This window comes from Lycorma delicatula, chromosome 7, assembly GCF_047948215.1.
Source record: "Lycorma delicatula isolate Av1 chromosome 7, ASM4794821v1, whole genome shotgun sequence".
NCBI lineage: Eukaryota > Metazoa > Arthropoda > Insecta > Hemiptera > Fulgoridae > Lycorma > Lycorma delicatula.
The window spans coordinates 6049204-6068636 of NC_134461.1; the positions used below are offsets into that span (position 1 = coordinate 6049204).

The 19433-nt window shown below is 34.2% G+C and overlaps 1 protein-coding gene across 1 annotated transcript in view; it reads left to right on the forward strand.

The window, feature by feature from the left end:
• LOC142327872 (voltage-dependent calcium channel type A subunit alpha-1-like) overlaps positions 1-19433 on the forward strand; it is a 136058-nt gene that overhangs the window by 108082 nt on the left and 8543 nt on the right. The window contains exons 25-28 of the mRNA XM_075371231.1: positions 222-331; positions 4088-4229; positions 9697-9824; positions 18161-18369. Of these exons, the coding sequence (XP_075227346.1) occupies positions 222-331; positions 4088-4229; positions 9697-9824; positions 18161-18369 (589 nt within the window). The remainder of the gene's footprint in view (positions 1-221; positions 332-4087; positions 4230-9696; positions 9825-18160; positions 18370-19433) is intronic.

Sequence of the window (19433 nt, forward strand, 5' to 3'; positions counted from 1 at the left end):
AGAAAACTTAATACCATAAATAGAGGGGGATTAATTACTAAAATTTGAAAGAAAGCTGTAACTTTGGGATGCTAGTGATGCGTATATACATTTGGCCACAAGCAGGACTACTATGACCCAGACGTATGTAATGGGTTGAAGAGCTAATACTTTTGTTAAAAACTTTTCATGAAAAAAAATTTAATTAACGTTAATATTTTAATAAAACAATTTATTTCTAGGTGAAATCGGATAACTTCTTCATTTACTACGGAATCAGTGGGAGTTCACAAACAATGAATACATACTTCAACTTCGGTAGTATGATTTCCACACTGTTTTTACTGTTAAGGTACATTAATTAATAATTAATTACATTCTATATTATTTATGGTAAACCTTATATAAATAGATAACCTCTTTTTTAAATTTTCTGTTATTTTTTATTAAATCATTTTTTGAACTTTTGCAGTTGTTTTAGAAAATATTTTACGACTTGAAAATAATATAATGTTCTTTATCTGTGTATCTGAAGATAAATGACAAACATGCAGACATTAAATGGTAGGAGTCAGTAAACTAAAAAGTATTTTAGACAGTGATGCTTTGTTTTTGTGGCAATAAAAAACAGCAACGCTACTTGTTTTACTTGTCCAGAGCAGTTAAAACATAGCATTAGCATTGTAAACAGTCTTAAACATAGCAGATGACCCTTATTACTGAATTAGATGATTAACAGGTATTGAAACACATTAATTTTTTTTTTTTTAAATTACTAGATTTATCATTTTCAGTATGATATGAAGATGAATGAACAATACCTTGATTTAAAAACCACACAGAGAAATAATTATTATGACTTTTTTTGTACAACACTGTGGCACGGATGGGGTCACAAAACAGCATCTGCTGCACTACTGTTAAGAGCTCATACTACGTGCTAAAGCACTGAATAGAATAGGAAATCAACAATTTTATATTATTTTACTTTATTTACACCATTATGTACAAGGTATAGGGTGCTTAACATGAAATAATCAGGGCTTGGTTAATATTTTGTGTTATTTTAGACTTCACACTAATGTATTAATAGAAATGCAAAGATTTCTAAGATTTTGAGAAAGAAATAACATCAACTCTGTCTATAAATATAAATAAAAATGTTTGTGTATTGTTTGTCCTTTACACAGCTCTACAGTATTATTCCAATCATGATGAAATTTTGTACACTTTCAGTTACAAACAAGAGGAAAATTGTTATCTACTTTGCTATTTGAAAAACTACCTCATATCCCTTTTCCACCCCATTAAACAAAATTTTAACGATTAGCTTTGCGGTCTTTGCGAATATCTCAACAACAATGAGGAAATTAACCAAAGTGGAAGATGATTTTCCAAAAGCCAACAAAATTTACAACAAAATGCAATTTGCCAGACTGATAGCATTCTTAATTCTGAAGTTTAAATTAAAAGGTTGAAAACCGGTGCAGAACTGTTATGTTCTTTAACCCATTGTGAGTGTGAGTCACCATTTCTATCTCCTTCTCACTCATTTTCCACCTCATTGTCAGTTTCACTTGTTCATTGTGGTGACACCTTTACATTCCTCACACCTACACCTTGCCCCTTCTTCCTCCCACTCCTCACAAGTGCGCCGTTCCCCTTCCTCCTCCTGTTCTAAGTCTTATTCAAGCTGGAAATGATTAGGTCTGTTTCCTGGACACACTTGAGGGAACTGGGAAAACATTTCTGATAAACATTTTGCTCACTGAGAAATGAAATTGCCTTGGCCATGGCGTCCTCTGGAATAGCATCTATACTGTTAGTTGAATCACCAGTGCATTCAGCTCTGAAACTACCATCAAATCTGCAGTTTTCAAAACAGCCTGTTGGCAACATCAGCAAAGGCTCCGGTCAAGCGCAAGTGCTCAAGCAGTGCAAACTTATCATTTGGGACAAATCACCATGCCTCACAAAAGGGCACTAGAAGCTCTTGATCTCACTTTACAAGACATACGGTGTAATAGGCAAATTATGGGTGGTGCTGTTGGTCCTCCTGGCAGGAACTTTTCAACAAACCCTGACAGTAATTCCATGGTCTACACCAACCAATGAACTTAATGCCTGTCTTAAGTCACCAGCCTTATGGAGACATGCTTAAAATGAATCAAGAAAAACATGCGGGTACACTTACCAGGAGAAACAAGTGTAGAACAGTTTGACAATTGCTGTTACTTTGTTACAATTGCTTGATATTCAAAATTTGTTTCCCTAAAATTTCTTCAATGTGGTCTTTTCACTTGTCGAACTTATAACCAAAGTTTTTTTGAATATACACAAAAATTACAACTCGCACCGATGGCTGTACAAAGGGCCATTTTAGCTCTCAAAAACGACAACTTTAAATATGTTAAATCTCATAAAGAATATGCTTCCTGGCAACTCTATAACCAACTCATCCACTAATACAGTAATGTATACTGAACAAGCTGTTTATTACCCTAAGGAATTTTTTAATTCTTTAGAACCCCCAGGAATGCTGCCACACAAGTTAACTTTAAAAAATGGATCCCTTATCATTCTACTAGGTAACATCGACCCGCCAAAACTGTGCAACAGAACAAGATTCATCAGAAAGAATCTGTCGCCCAACATAACAGAATCCACGATCATTATGGAGAATACTGCGAGAGAAGATTTATTTATCCCTCACATTCCATTGATACCCAGTGATACAAATATGCCTTTTGACATCAAATGGTTGCAGTTTACCATCTAGCTTGCATTTGATGAATATCAACAAGGCATAAGGGCAATCACTTTGTGTGGCAGGTATTAACTTAGAAAGTTTCCAGTTACATTTGTGGATGAACTGAAAGATCTATTTAACTTCTTTAAGATTGATGGCCGGTGAAAAAATCTAAAGACTGTTCAAACTGTTCTTGAACTCTTTTTTATCATAAAAATTCTCTGAATGTTAAAATTCATAAATAAGTGGTGTGAAAAGTTTTTGGGAAAACAGAAGCGATTTGAAAGGGCACTTATGCCTAAAATAAAGAAAAAATCTGAGTGTCTTACAACAAAGTCCAAAACTTTCAATCGTAGTGTTAATTGTCGACTAAACATTCCTAATGGCATTGTCCTTGATTTTTCACAAGGAATTAAAGCAACTTTGTGAAAATTAAACCGAATATTAAGCCATAAGAAGTTCAATGTGTAACAACCATGCTAGACTTCAGTTTCAACTGCTGATGAAAACTATCTGCATCACATTTTATTTTCTGATGAAGCAAAATTAATGTTTGTGGAGTCATGAATCGCCATAATACTAGAGTTTGGGACTCGGAAAATCACATGAATCAATGGAATTCATCCACAACTATCCAAAAGTGAATGTTTGATGCGATATGTGTAATCATAGTCTTGGTACATTTTTTCCATAAGCAGACTGTTACAGACACTGTGTACTCGGACATGTTAGAAAATGTTGTGTTTCAGCAGACTGAAAATGTAAGGGCCTAATTTTCCAACAGGATGGAGCTCCTCCAAATCATGCAGAAATTGTGCGCACTGCTCTCAACAGTTTCCTGGAAGGCCAGACAGGCAGAGAAACGCCCATCGCTCTGCCCCCATGAAGTCCTAATTTGATGTCGATAGATTTCTTCTTTAAGGGGCTATGTAACAGACATCATATACTGAAAACATATCCAGTCACTTGACCACCTGCGCCGAAAAATAATAGAAGTCATGGAAACAATTCTTGCAGAAATGCTTGCCAGTGTGGAATTAGGTGGACTGGAATATTGGTTTGACGTCTATAGAGCTGTAAACGGTGTTCAAATTGAGTTACACTGAAAGTTAAAAAAACTTTGAATGTAAAAAAACTTTTTATGTAAAGGCAAACAATTGTAATTCTAAATGTAATAATGTAAATTTAATTGAAAACCACTAAGTTCTTTTATCGGACACCTAGAATATATATACGTAAAAAAATTACATATATATAATTGTGTTAAAATTGTATTCTTAAAAATTCAGCCAACAAATTTTATAAAATGTTCCATTTTAAATGATATAAAGAAGGTACATATTTATTTATTTTTTCTAGAACGGCAATAGGAGAACATTGGTTATGGACTATGAATGACGCTGCTTTTTCAAGGTTTACTGCTGAAGATATAAATAAATACCTAATACTCATTTTCTATCACATTTACTTTATAAGTTTTGTGTTCTTATCATCATACCTGGTAAGTTGAACTTTTAGATTTTATTTCTCGAATAAGTTTCTCAGTCTTTGATCTAAAGATCCCTGATTTGAATCCTGGAGGCCTGGCATTTTTCATACACTACATAATTTCATTTTCATGATCCACATAAAAGCTTTGAAACATATATGTAATTTCATCACCAAAAAAATAAATTAGCATTTTATAATCTTTGATCATATAAATGTCAAGAGGACTGTTCAACTTTTTATAAAGAGAGGACTTTATAAATATCAAGAAGACGAAATCAAATTTTCTATATGCATAATGTTTTAGATCACGCCTACTACTTTCTATAACTTTTCCTTATTAAAAAAAAGGAACTCATGTTTTTATTGAGTATCATTTTAAACTAACCATTCAAAATGTACTCTTGAAAATGTAAAACTATGTAATTGACATCCAGAGATTGTTTAAAAGTAACTTTTGTTGTTACATTTTCTATACTTGTTATTAACATTTTTAAACAATTACCTTTTAATAAAAAAAAAGATTTAACTTTATACTCGAATAACAATACACTCGATAGAGCATAATCCATTATTCTTTAAATTGATTATTATTTTAAAAATATGTCTTTGTAATTGTTGAACCGATTATTTTGTAAAGCGAATATATTTTTTCTGGGCCCAATGTCATTTTAAAATTTCAATTCATAATTCTTTAAATAATTTTCATTATTTTTTTATTACAATAACTTTCTAAGTCTTTAAGATATAAATTTAATACATTTTTAATTTTAAAATTTTAGAAATAAATATGAGATTTTCTAATAACACCAGATTAATCAAAAACAATTATCAAGGTATAGATAGCATTTTTGTATATATATTTATGCTATGTGCCATAATCCAAAAGGTTTTAGTTGACCTGTCATCAGATACAAATCACTTCTGAAAGTGGCATAGCCATTAATTAAATTACAAACACCCTTTGCAGCCAAACTGAGGAAAGTGTGAAGTAAAGAAATTTCTTGTCGCCTTCTTCACTAAACTGCACACAGACATGCTAAACCCATCAAAATTCAGAAGGAAGCAATATAAATGACACCTTCTTTTCACCACACGGACTGGATATATAATAAACAATTTTACTCTTAGAAAAAATAAATTCTTATCCAATCTCTGTAGTTCATACAAGAGAAACGATGTTTTATTTGCATCACACCCATAAAAAGGTCCGAGCTGATAGTGAAGAATAAATTAATGTGCACCTTCTATCGAGAAGAAATGCATAATAAACATTCCCTCAACTCAGACGTTAACTGTCCTGATCTTCCTTATAGATGTGATTCATGTAAACCCATCGCAATAAAAGTGGCAATAGAGCAATGCTGTTCATTATATAGCCAGTTCATCGGTAAACAGAGCAAACATCTCACTTTTAGGACTAAATGTCACCTTCATTTCAGAACAATCAGTATACTGATATGCAACAGTATATTCCACATAGTGAAGAAAGCATCAGTAAACTGCTTCACCATTTGATTTCCTTATTAATCATATTACAAAATGTTTGTTATTTGTACACACAGCTATATTGTTTTTAAGAGCAGCTTGAGACTCATGTTAACTCGCCGATGTTCATTACAGTACAACATGACTGACAGAAGTTTTATAATAATTTCAAGAACTTTTGCAAACTTACAACTATGATAAGCCTAAGAACTACAGAGATCATATGAAAAATAAATAAAGCATTTTCAAAAATAACAAATATGTCAACTTTAAAAATTAATGATGAAACAAATTTACAAACCGTACAATTAAAAAATCTATTATTAATATGTAAGTAATTATATTATAGTAATCTCAATACCAACACGAATCAGGTACAAGCAGAGACAGGTTACATTTATACAGCCAATTAAGATGGCATTTTAAAACTGATGTATGCCAACCTCTGTGGTACATAGTAGCACACTGCCTATTTTCTGTAAGATTCTGGATTCAGTATCCATCAGATGGATTCAAATATATCAGGCTTGGCATTTTTCACATGCTACAAAATTTATTTCTAATCATAAGTAAAGAGGAGTGTAGACAGTTACAATCAAGTATAAGCCTGTAGTTGACACGAATGAAATAAATGTCTTTAAAACACAGAACTACAAACACAACAAAATATTTTTATAAAAAATAAAGGTGAGTCCAAATGTGCTATGGTAAATTACAATGTCAATAATTTAATGAACCACAAACCAGTTAATAACCCACACTAGTGGTTTTAAAAGTAGCATTGTAATTCAGGTATTTTATTCAATGTCATTTAATGGCTATTTCATTAATCCATCATGGTTTTGTCCCTAGACTGTTCAGCCCATAACTTAAAATACCAAACATATCTAAAACTATAATTGAACTTATAACTTACAGCCAGTTAATCGCTTTTAAATAAAAAAGACATACTTGTTTTTAAGCAAAAAATAAATACAAGTATATTGTAATTAATTAATGTATGCAATTAAAGTATTGGTTACTGAATCAATCCATACGAAATGTCCCAAAAATACATAAGCTGGTTGCTCGACCAATACAAAAAAAATTGAAACTTACTTACTTGTTTCCTACATGTTTCAGGATCTTAAAACTATTATTTTTAAACTTTTTATTTAAGTAGTTTACCTATGGCAGCCATTTTTGTTACGGTGCGCACACCTATTTTTGTGATTGTAAGGGTTTACGGAAAAAACCATAACTAAAAAACTATTTGTTCTGGAAGGATGAAACAAAAACAATTTATTCATGTTTTTTCAAGGTAAAAGATTGGTGCATGGTTTATTTACCTATCTTTCTTCTTTCTATGAGATAATTATCAATTAATTTGAACATGAAAAACTATGAAATTTCATTTTTGGTAATTTTTTTCATGCGGCAGGGATGGCATTCACTGTTTGAATTATTTCTTTATATGTAGGTATATGTTAGTAGCTTTACCATAAATAATATTAATGGTGATATACTCACCCCTAAATATTTATGAATTTTTGAAAACTAATTTTTTTTTTAAATTCAAATTTTGACTTCAATTTATGATGGCGCTGGTGATAAAAATCTCAAATTTCCACAACTTGTAGTGTTTTTGTAGATGTTTATGACAAATAAAAATGTTTCTTGTGTATTATACTAATAAATAAGTTATAGCCTCTCGAAAATCATGAAAAACTTGTTAAAAGCAATACCATTTTGACTCGCTGAATAAGTGCTCCAAGGGGGTTTCTTGTCTTCTTTGCACTTTACATTTTTTATATATAGCCCGTTTGTTGTTGAAGTTGCCGTTTTCAAAATTTTTAAAATAGTTTTTTTTTTAAATTATTAATGATAGGTCATAATTCAATGATAACTTAACCAGCACCAGTAACCTAATACAATTTTGATTCAAAAATGCTTGTAAAACTTACCCAAACTGGGATTTCAGTGAGTAGCCTACATCTTTTTTAAGAATTAATTTTTATTTTTATACTGGTTTATTTTTGTAAATACTATCAAATAAAAAATAAATTGTGGCAAAATTTTAATCATTCTTCAGTGAAATAGCCAGTTTTTGTAGTAATGAAAGTTTATTATTTAGTGTGGTTAGCCAATAGCTGTGATATCTCTTTTAACTATTCTCTTGAAATTATGTGAGAACGACCTGTCACTGTAGTTAGTTCAAGTAATGTCAACTTTCTCAGGATTTTGCAGATTGGTACCCACACTTTGTCTTGTTGAGACTTTTGAAATAATGCACGTGTCCAGCTGGGTAGAAAAAATGAACCTGCACATTGTCATTTTTGAGGCTACTGTCTACCACTTTTGAAGATTTTTACATTTTTGAAAAAATACTTTTGAAACAGTTAGCACAAAGAGAGTTTTCAGGAATTAATTTTAAATTTGGAAAAATATGTTCTTTAAAGGCTTGCTCTAATGTTTTTTATCTTAAGTTTTTCTTAACTGTTTTTTTTACGAGTTCTCAAAGGTTCACAACAGAACTGTCCATACAGGTGAATAAATTTTGACAAAAACTTTTTTCATGACATTTACAAACACTAGTGACATCTGAATTAACACATAAAAAAATAAGTTGTTGGTTCTCATCCCTAAATTCACAAATTTGAATGACTTCTTTTGGCATTGTAACATACACTGTTTTATGGCCTCTTCATTCACATGAATTCCTATGGAACATTGTTTTTCCATTGTTTTATGTGAAATTACTTGAAAATATAAAAATTCAACTGATTTTAACATTTGTAAATATAATATTATTAAGTAAAAGTTATTTATTTAATAAAACTTCCAAACTCAGGATGAAATTTGAGACACTCGGTAAAGATGTGAACAGGTCACTGACTAATATCAGACTGACCAGTCTGTAACTGCAAAGGTAAATGATGCAATAAGCATAAATGAGCATGTTGCAACATGAATTTTCCTGACGACTGGAAATGATTTCAAGCGCCTGTTAAAACATGAACACTGTAATTGAATGGTTCAAAATAGTCTATTCCAATTATAGCAATAGTACAAAAATATTACATTATTATTATTATAATATTACAATTATTGCCAAGAAGACAAGAAACCCCCTTGGAGCACTTATTCGGCGAGTCAAAATGGTATTGCTTTTAACAGGTTTTTCATGATTTTTGAGAGATTATAACTTTTTTATTAGTACAATACACAAGAAACATTTTTATTTGTCATAAACTTCTACAAAAACACTCCAAGTAGTGGAAATTTGAGATTTTTATCACCAGCCCCATCATAATTTGAAGTCAAAATTTGAATTTAAAAAAAAAAATTAATTTTTAAAAATTCATAAATATTTAGGAGTGAGTGTTTTACCTCCACCATTAATATTATTTATGGTAAAACTACTAACATATATCTACATATAAAGAAATAATTGAAAGAGTGTATGCCATCCCTGCCTCTTGAAAAAAATTACCAAAAACCAAATTTCACAGCTTTTCATGTTCAAATTAATTGATAATTTTCTCATAGAAAGAAGAGAGATAGGTAAATAAACCATAGACCAATCTCTTACCTTGAAAAAATATGAATAAATTGCTTTTGTTTCATCCTTCCAGAACCAATAGTTTTTTAGTTATGATTTTTTCCATAAACCTTTACAATCACAAAAATAGGTGTGCACATTGTAACAAAAATTGCTGCCACAGGTAAACTGCTTAAGTTTAAAAAAAAATAGTTTTAAGATCCTGAGACATTTAGGAAACAAATGGATATGTTTCAATTTTTTTCGAATTGGTCAAGCAACCACCCTTGGGTCACTTCAATGGATTTACCCTACTACAGAGATTTCAGATACCACTTTACTTAAAGTAAAATACATATCCTTGGAAGAGCTAATTTTATTTTATTTTACAATAAAAAAAAGATTAGATATAATTTTACAAATCAAAATATTAAGCAGACTTCTTCATTTTAATTAATATTTTTTTTTACAGTTTTTAAATTTATTACCAGCTATGATCATTGACAATTTTAGTAATCTTTTATTGGATAATTCAGTTTTGGGAGAACATCACTTGGAAGAATTTCGTACAAATTGGGCTGAATATGATCCAAAAGCTATGTAAGTACTAACAACAACAAACATAATTCAGGCACTGGCCTATTACTTCAAGATAATAATTACTATTGGAATTCTAATTAAATCAAACATAATGCAATTACATAAAGGAATATCATACAAAGAGTAGAAGCATTGCATAATTACTAAATTGTGGTTATGGCATACATACGCCCTCAGGTTTATCTCTTCTTGCATCTGTATCAATTGAAGTCGTGTCAGGCTTCCAGCCTGACACGACTTCCAGCCCAGGATAATTCATCATCCTGGAAGACATTGGTTGTACTCTATTGGAACTATAGTGGAAAGGTGGAAGGTTTTTAGAATGGCCTCAGATATTCTCCCTGCTTCTTGTCCCTATCAATCAGCCACATCCCCAAATCCAGTGTTTGACTGTTGTCCACTGATTTGACTACTAGTGTGAATGACTGATTAAGAGACAGTTAGTCATGAGTCTTGTTTCTGGGGACCGCCTTAGCTTACATACCCTCAGGGTCCTCATGTTACGCAGAATGTTCTCGATACAAATAATTTAACCCTTTTAATGCTAGGTATTTAAAATTTTTTTTTGTCTTTAGTGCTGGGAATTTATTATTTTTCTTTAGTTTATGCCTAGAATGCTAGAGTAGTTTTTGCTAATCTGCTACGTTTTTGAAAAAAAAATCATAACTAAATTATTTTTTAACTAAAATTTGAGATTTTTTAAAAATTTTGTTGGTAATTGTCTATTCTTTATTGGGAAGTTTTTAAAAATATGTTCCTATAAATAATAAGATTAAAAAAAAAAAAAATTGTCATACTTACAAATGTTTTGTTGTTTTTAACCAGTTTGATACATTTTCTGAGGTGTTAAAAAAATATTAAGCTAAAGATGAGTTTTGTTGTTTTTTTTTCCTATTTAGTCTCCAGGAATCACCATCAATCAAATATTACTTCAGAGGATGATATGTATGAGTGTAAGTGAAGCGTAGTCTTGTACAGTCTCAGGTCGACCATTTCTGAAATGTGTGGTTAATTGAAACCCAAGCACCAAAGTACACCGTTATCCATGATCTAGTATTCAAATCCATATAAAAGTAACTGCCTTTACTAGGATTAGAACACTAAAACTCTTCGACTTTCAAATCAGCTGATTTGGAAAGACATGTTCACGACTAGACCAACCCGGTGGGTTGAGCTAAAGATGAGTTACACCACATGAAAGACACTATATTTTTCTACACTCACTAATTTTAAAGTTTATATCTCAATAATTAAAAAATCACTCATTTTTCAAAAGTAAGGCTGCAAGGGTGTTTTATTAGAAATGAATACTTCATTGTCGTGTTATCAGAAATGATACTTAACGATTAAAGAGCAGGCTTATCATCATTTAATAATGTAAAAGTAAACACAATAAATAAACTAGAAAACAAAGTTTAACAAAGTTTAACATAATTACTGCAAAAATGATAAATAACTTTTAATTTAGCAGTGATGGAGCAGATAAGATTTAGTGCGCAAACCTTTTTTGCACTTTTACACATGTATGTTGACTTTTTCCTGTTTCCATCTGCTTTTGTGCTTGTTGCACTGCAGACACAGCAGTTTCTTTCTTTGCCTCCTGGTATTCTCTCAAAAATTTATTTATTTGTGTCACCACCTGCCTCAGGCACACAAGGAGCATGGGAAGATTCGTTTAAATCTAGTGCTTGTCCACCTTCTTCCATTTATAACCATTCTGTGATAAATCTTCTAATATTGATAATGTAAAAATTATTTCTGGAAAAAAGTTTATCTGTATTTAGTTTATTAAGAATTAAGATTGATTCGGCTAAAAATATTAAATGTAACTTTTTACCAATATTTTATCATTTTCCTGTCATCTAAATAAAAATTGAGCATCTTTTTTTCCTGTTTAGCCTTCAAAATCACCTGATTTGCGAAGACATGTTCACCACTAGACCAACCTGGTGAGAGTAAACATACAGCATCTTTTTTTTTCCTTCTCCCCCCGACCGGATATCCATTTAAGTACACGCAGTCAGGGGGAGTGTCCATATACTTAAAGGAGGTGTCCCCCACCCACCGGCAATATGTCCGGCATAGCAGGTTAGCCTCCCTGGTCTCGGATCTTTTATTTTTCATTTGCCATGCCTCTAATCCCCCACCTCATGGCCAAGGTCAGGCAACGCCGTCCCTCAGCCCCTCAGCAAGGAACCGGGTCTCGGTCTTTATCTTTTGCCATGCCTCAAACTGGTGGCACCGACCCCACTAAGCACCAAGGCACCCGCAGGGCCGACACCGCCGGCCGGGACTCGGTCTTAACTTTACCCCACAGTTCCACAGGAGTTCCCTCCCTTCTCAGGAACCCGCACACCTCAGCATGCGGGCCCTCCACGGAGGGACTGTCCTCCCTTCCCAACTATAACTACGACCCCCGTCTTCTGTCTTCGTCTTCTTTAATACGGAGAATTTCCCCCGCGAACTTCTTGAACCAGTCCCAATTATCCTGACTATACACCATCCAATTAATTAAATTGTCAGAGATCAGTCTATTAATTAAAATTTCCCTTCTATTATCAGCCCATCTGGGACATGCGAAGATGGTGTGTTCTACATTGTCGATCTCCTGACAATATACGCATAGTGGGGTGGCCCTCTTCCCAATTCTGAATAAATATTGATCAAAACAACCATGGCCTGTCAATAGTTGCGTGCTATAGAAGTTCACGTCACCCAGTCTCTTACCAACCCATGTATTTATGTTGGGGATTAGCCTTCTCGTCCAATCCCCAACTCTTGAGTGCGCCCATGCACTCTGCCACCCTTGTTGTATTAGCTCTATGGTCTCGCCTCTGGGAAGTCCCGTGGCTCTTAATGTCCTCTCTCTAATTTGCAAATCTATAGGGGGAACTTCTGTTATTATACACAACGCATCATACGACACTGTTCTATAGCCTGCAGCCACCCTAAGCAGAGCGAGTCTATGAACACTTTTTAGTTAAGTTTTATTTCTCTGTGTATTTATTGCATTTCCCCATACTGGGGCCGCATACAATAACGCCGATGTGGTGGCCGCCGTTATCAGCCTCCTGATTTCCATCTTAGTTGTGCCATGATTTTGAAAAAAGCCCCCTCAAGGCCTTAATGGTGGGGTAACCCTGTTGCAAATCATATCGACATGTTTACTAAATTTTAAGCTTTTGTCTAGCAGAACACCAAGGTATTTTACTTCGTTGACTTCGATGACTCTTTCTCCTCTGATGTTTATATTTATGTTTCTGATGGGTCTTCTACCAGCAAGAACCATACAACAAGATTTCCTAAGGGAAATCTGCAACTGATTTCTTTCCAGCCACTCGTCAATTAGACATAGCGCTCGATTGGCTTTATCCTCTACGATATCTACATTTCTATCTTCCACTAGAACCGCTATGTCGTCCGCATAGCTGACCACTGATACCCCTTCCAGGTAATTTAATCTAAAAATCCCGTCATAGAAGACATTCCACAGGGTAGGTCCAAGCACGGATCCCTGAGGAACGCCTCCAAACACCTGATATATAGCTTTACCTTCAAGCGTTTTAACTTCAATGAACCTAAGATAGAGGTAATGATTAATCTGATAGTCATTTATATGCATATTTTGTAGGGCCTCTATTATAGCTATCCACGGTACTGTGCTGAAAGCGTTTTTGATATCGAGCATAATCATGAGGGGAATTTTCCTGACTCTCCAGGATCCACTTCTAGTTGTTAAAGCCCAGTTTTTAACTCTTTCAATAGCACTTATAGTAGAGCATCCTCTCCTAAACCCGTTCTGTTCTGGGTGTAAGCATTGCCTCCCCTCAATTTCTTTCCTAAGCCTGGTTTCAATAAGTCTTTCTACGATCTTCCCCATATTGTTAATTAGCGTAATTGGTCTATAACCTCCTGTTTCATTGGCTGATCCTTCCTTGGGGAGAAAGACCGTCCTGGCTGCCTTCCAGCAGTCAGGAAAACACCTGTTTTGTAGGCCAAAGCTGGCAATGTCCACCATTTCCCAGGGTATTATTTTTGCAAGACCTTTAATGATGGCAGCTGTTATGCCATCAGGCCCTGGGCTTTTTTTATTCTTCAATTTGCCGATAGCCTCCATTACCTCTTGCTGAGTAAACCTGCCGCCTTCGCAACCAATCACTGATCTGTTAGGATTTTCCGCTCTGGGGAATAATGTTCTTACTAGTTGTGCCGATATTTCATTCGGCACATGCCTGCCCAGACGTTTAGTGATGATTTTAAATGCCTTGCCCCAGGGGTTAGCATTAAGTTCATGGCACAGTTCCAGCCATTTATTTCTTTTCGCTTGCATTATAAGAAAGTTCAATTTGTTTCTGGCTTGTCTGTAGTTTTCTACAGCTAGATTGCCTTCCTCTATCATGCCGTTTCTAGCTCGTAAACTTTGTGCAATTCTTTTACACCGTTGCATTATCTTCCTTTGGTCTTCTATTTCCGGTGACCACCAGTATACCAGAAGGTGTCTATTGTTGTTTTGCGGTATCTTGGCCATTTCTTTCTTGATGATGTCTTGAAATATCACTGGGTCTATTTGTGCGCAGTTCATGATTTTATTTGCCACGTTTCTGTTTACGCGGTGGATCTGGAAGTCGGTCAATCGGTGATTAATGTGTATCTGTCTTGTTCTTGTAGGGTGATCTCCAATAGTGACTGAAATGGCCTTATAGTCGCTGCCGGTTTTCTCATTGAGGACTGCGAAATCAATTGTATTAATATTCAACCTCCCGTCAACTAAAACTAAGTCTAAGATCGATTCATGTCCTCTCGCACAGTACGTGGCAGTCCCTTCATTCATGCAGGATGCCCCGGTGGCCTCCAGTAGTTCCTCAAGATCTCTTCCCCTAGCATTGGAGGTGGTGGCTCCAGCCAATGCAGTCCTACAGTTAAAATCTCCCAACACTACTGTTCTTTTATGAGAGCGTGTCATAAGTTGTAACCTAAGTAATTTCTGCTGAAAAAACTCCATGTCGCAATTTGGGCTGATATATATTCCTTTAATTATTATATCATTTAGTTCTATGGCTACAATGCCATCTTCTCTTTGGTATAAACTATGATCCACGTTGCCTACGATGCCATATGCCTCTCTTACGGATGTGATTTGAAAACCTTCACTAACTCCAAGTACTTTTTCAATCACCTCCTTGATTTCTCTTTCTGTAGTATCTTACAGCAGGTCCTTGACATGCACCACTGTTCTACGGTCGCTTTTGGTTCTAATGTCAACTTGAAGTTCTTCAGCCCTATTTCTGAGCAGAGAGGAAAACTCACCTGCTTTCTGTGATCCGCTAATTCTGACCTCTAGTTGTTGGTCTCGGCCTTCCCTGATGGATAAGATATCCTCTGCTTCCTCAGCCTTGACTTTATCTTTCACTGTTTTAAAGAGATCCACATATGTTTTTCCTTTCGCCTGTACTACAACAGTCTTACTCTCCGTAACCGGCGGAGTTCCTCTTCTATTCGAGGCAGATCTAGATCTCGCTCTTCCATGCTCACTTAAATTGGGGAGAACCATTCTCGGTAGGGTCTTCCTTTTTCTCATGAGGTATATTACAATTTTCTTAATTATAACACCCGATGGGCCGTTGGGCACCACAAAGACTGCTGACTCTGATTTTCCCACTACTCTTCTTAGAGCTTTTATTACGTGGGCTGCCATGGCCTTTTCCCCATTGCTGGAATCAAATATAACCGTGTATTTGGTACCGCATGTTGTTATTTTTCCGTCCTCAAGAATTGTTGAATCCTGTAGAACGATAGCACCTGGTGTAGCCCCAGCGTAGTGGCTGCTAGGCCTCAGTCCATTTAAGTCAACAAAATGACAACTGTCCTCCCCTATTTTTGGAGCATTTACTTGGGTTAGACGGTTCATCACCCATGATGACCATCGTGAAGACAGTCTGTCAATTAACTGCTCATCAGACAGATCAACATCGAGTATGTCAGACATCTCATTTTTGTACTGACCTTCTGTCTGTGTGCCTTGGGTAGTCATATCCGGAGTCATCTTCACTCAGTCTCTGTAATTCTCTGTATATGTCGCTCAGTTCCCTTTCATGTGCCTTGATAGCGGTCACGCTCGCTTTGCTGGTCCATTTTCTCAATTGTAATAATGCACTACCTAATTTATAGGTGACCTCTTGTAATGTGAGGGGAGCCTCCTCTTCTTCTGAAGATCCGGCCCTTGCTCTTTTAGCCCCTCACCCTTCTATTTGTTTCCATTTTGTCTTGTCCTGGCTTGTAACACCAATATCCATTCTCCCCTATGTCTTCTGTCGGGATCTCTCTCCTTCCTGTACTTCCCCTCGAGGTTCCAGCTCCTTGAGAGGCTGTATCTTCTACAGGTAACGAGCCTCGATGTCTCATGTCCTTGATTTGGGGTCAGCAGACAATTCCGCGTTCAGCAATACCCCACACGGGGGGTGCCCCAAAAAAAAATTTGGGGTAGGTTGGGGGGAAGGTAAAATGTATCTGTTCAAATATTAGGTCAAAAATTTGGGGGGGGTCAAAAGGTTGGGAAGTTTTTGATTCGTAAAGATGTCAAGGAATTTTGAATCTATTGTCAAAACTATGGAAGATATGGAGGAAAAAGGAAAAGCCTGTGTAAAGTATGCCTATAACACTTAGAAAAATTTCTCTCTGAATACTAACTATGAAAAATTTTACAAGTCGTTGTTTACTAGTTTAGTCTGTGACGTAGCAGACAAGACACAGCTTGTCTTTCCACTTAGAAAATTTCCCTTCTATATTACTACCACGTATAACCTAAAAGTTATTAAAAAAACTAATCCAAAATAGATTTTTACACACTTTGTTGAGTTGGAATAACCCAAAATGACTCCTAGTAAGTATTACACTATTGTTAGGTCCTCAACAGCTCACCAAAATATCCAAAAGAACTGTAAAACTTTTCACTTAACACAAGATTATGTCTAATATAAAAAACTCTAATAACTTTTGTAGTCCATGTCCAAAACTCATAACAATTTGTACGTCAGTCCATTATCCTTACCTCGATATATTACTATGTCCAAATCCAGTGAAATTACAAAAAACCAATCAAAAAAGCACTATTACACGGAGCTCTGAAAGCACGTCTGATTGCAGTGACATCCACAACTCAACTAAACATACAGCATCTGGTCTGATACATCAACACCCCCCCCCACCCCATGTATAGATTATAATCCCCTATCACTTGTTTACTATTAATTATAACTTTATCACCTTTTTTTTTATTTTCATTTCATTGCCAGCCTTTTCATTAGTTGATAATAATACTTGAGATTTCTGTGAGTTTTTTCTGTGCAATTCAGTATCAGCATGTTGCCTTTTCTCATGCAGAGTTTTTCCCTAACTCAAATTTTGAAATCATCTCTGGTGGAATGCCTTCTCTGTTTTTATGTACTATACCAGTAAGAAATACACTAAGACTGTATTTGGCTAACTTAATGGATGCAAAGAAATTATCTACAAATATATGATATCCTTATATCATATAGCTAAATAATTTAGCTACTACTATATAGGCTAATCCATTTTCCTGCATTTCTTTTTTATCATTTTCTTCCACACCTCGGTACACAAAAAAATTTAAGTAGTAGTGCATCACAGATCATCCACATCTTCACACCCAATCTGTGATGCTTTTTTGGCATGTACTGAGAGAGAGAGAGACTGTTGTGTGTGTGTGTGTGTGTGTGTGTGTGTGTGTGTGTGTGTGTGTGTGTGTGTGTGTGTGTGTGTGTGTGTGTGTTAGTGTTTAGAAATAGTTTTGAAGCTTCTTGTCTTTTGGTTCCTTGCAAACAGGTTTTTTAAGACAACTAGCATTTTTTTTAAGTGTACTGATAAGTTAAATAAATAAAAAGTTTTAAATCAAATAACTCTTAATAAATAACCAAAACCAACTTTTTAAAAATAAAAAGTACACTAAAAAGAAAAAATAACTATTTTTCAATTCTTCATTAGATTTTGACATTTTAAACACAGAACTAACTACAAGTTAAGTTATTACAAGGTAAGATGTTTTTTTTTTTTTTTTTTATTTTAGTACAGACTTCAAAACATCCATATTGAAAAAGCATTTCTAGTTAGTAAATCTTTTAAGTCGGTTTTATTATTATTTAATTTTTAAGTTACTCACTGCAGTTCTTTGCTCTCATGAAATAATGAAAACAGTTAACCCTAATTCTCCTGCTAGCGTGCCTTGAAGTATATGACGTTTAAAATTTTTACAATCTGTTAAGTTTATATTACTTACCTTTATATTTATTTAAAACTCAAATTTTTATTTTTTTCAGGAGGAAAATTCATTACAAAGAATTCTTTGAATTGTTAAAAAAAACTCCTCCTCCTCTTGGATTGGGTAGCAACTGCCCCAAAGAATCGGCATATAAAAAATTAATGAGACTGAATATACCGATCGGTGAAGATGGAAAAGTTGGATTTAAGGTTTCCTTGTTTGCACTTATAAGAGACAGTCTTAATATTAGTACTGGAAATTTTTCAAGTAAGTTATTTTGATGCGTTTATTAGAAATTAATCTTATCAGCCATTTTCAATGGCTTATAGTTTACGGTTTCATAATTTATAATAATGAAATAATCCTGATGAATTTCAAGATGTCATTATTCTGATTCCCTAAATAAAAAAATTTGGCTCGTATACCTTAACAAACCATTTACCCGATATGCCTGGTGGAACTTTGTTCGAATGGTAATTTTGTCTGTAGGTCAAAAAAAAATCTAGAATTACTGCATGAATTCACACAAATCCATTACATCTGTTTCCTTCTCTTTAGTTAAGGGAAGAAGTCTATTGTAGACTAAAGGGAAGTCAATCGGTAGCATCAGAATGGAAAATAACTGACCGCACCTTTTATATTTTTGAATTGAATGTCAAACCCAAGGTCGCAATATGTTGTGACTCTTATGAATACCGCATTCAGATCATCTGATATCAGTTTAAGCCATATCAACGATATTATTTTTAAGAGTCGGGTCCCATTTCGTGGAAGATTTCTAACGCATTAAAATTATAAAACATATCTTGATCCATTCAGCGATAAAAAATGGATTGTTTAAAGAAGCCTTTGCAATGATACACTTCCATTCTCATGGCACAAACACATACGGTTTAGTACGTTTATTAAATGAAACAACAGATGACTGCGAGCGAAAAAATCAAATCCTTAGGAAATAAAAATTTGAATCGATAATTTACTATCGGCAGCAAAAATTGGCATTTCTTTGCTTTCGGCTAAGATAAAATACCAGAAAATTGACGGAGTAAAAATTATTCCTTTTCATTGTTAGAAGTAATTAATACGGTAGTAAAAAGAGATGATAAATGAAATTAAAACGGCTGATTTTCACCCTTAATTATCGATAAAAGTACCGATAGTTCTACAACGAAACGTTTTAATTTTATATTTTAAATTTCAAATAACTAATCGTTAATATAAAATTATTTTTGGTGGAATAACATATTAAGATCTGCGTCTTCAATTGTTTTTGCGATTTTACAATTTTATGTGGACTACCGGATCGATCAGCAAAAACTCATTATGTTTAG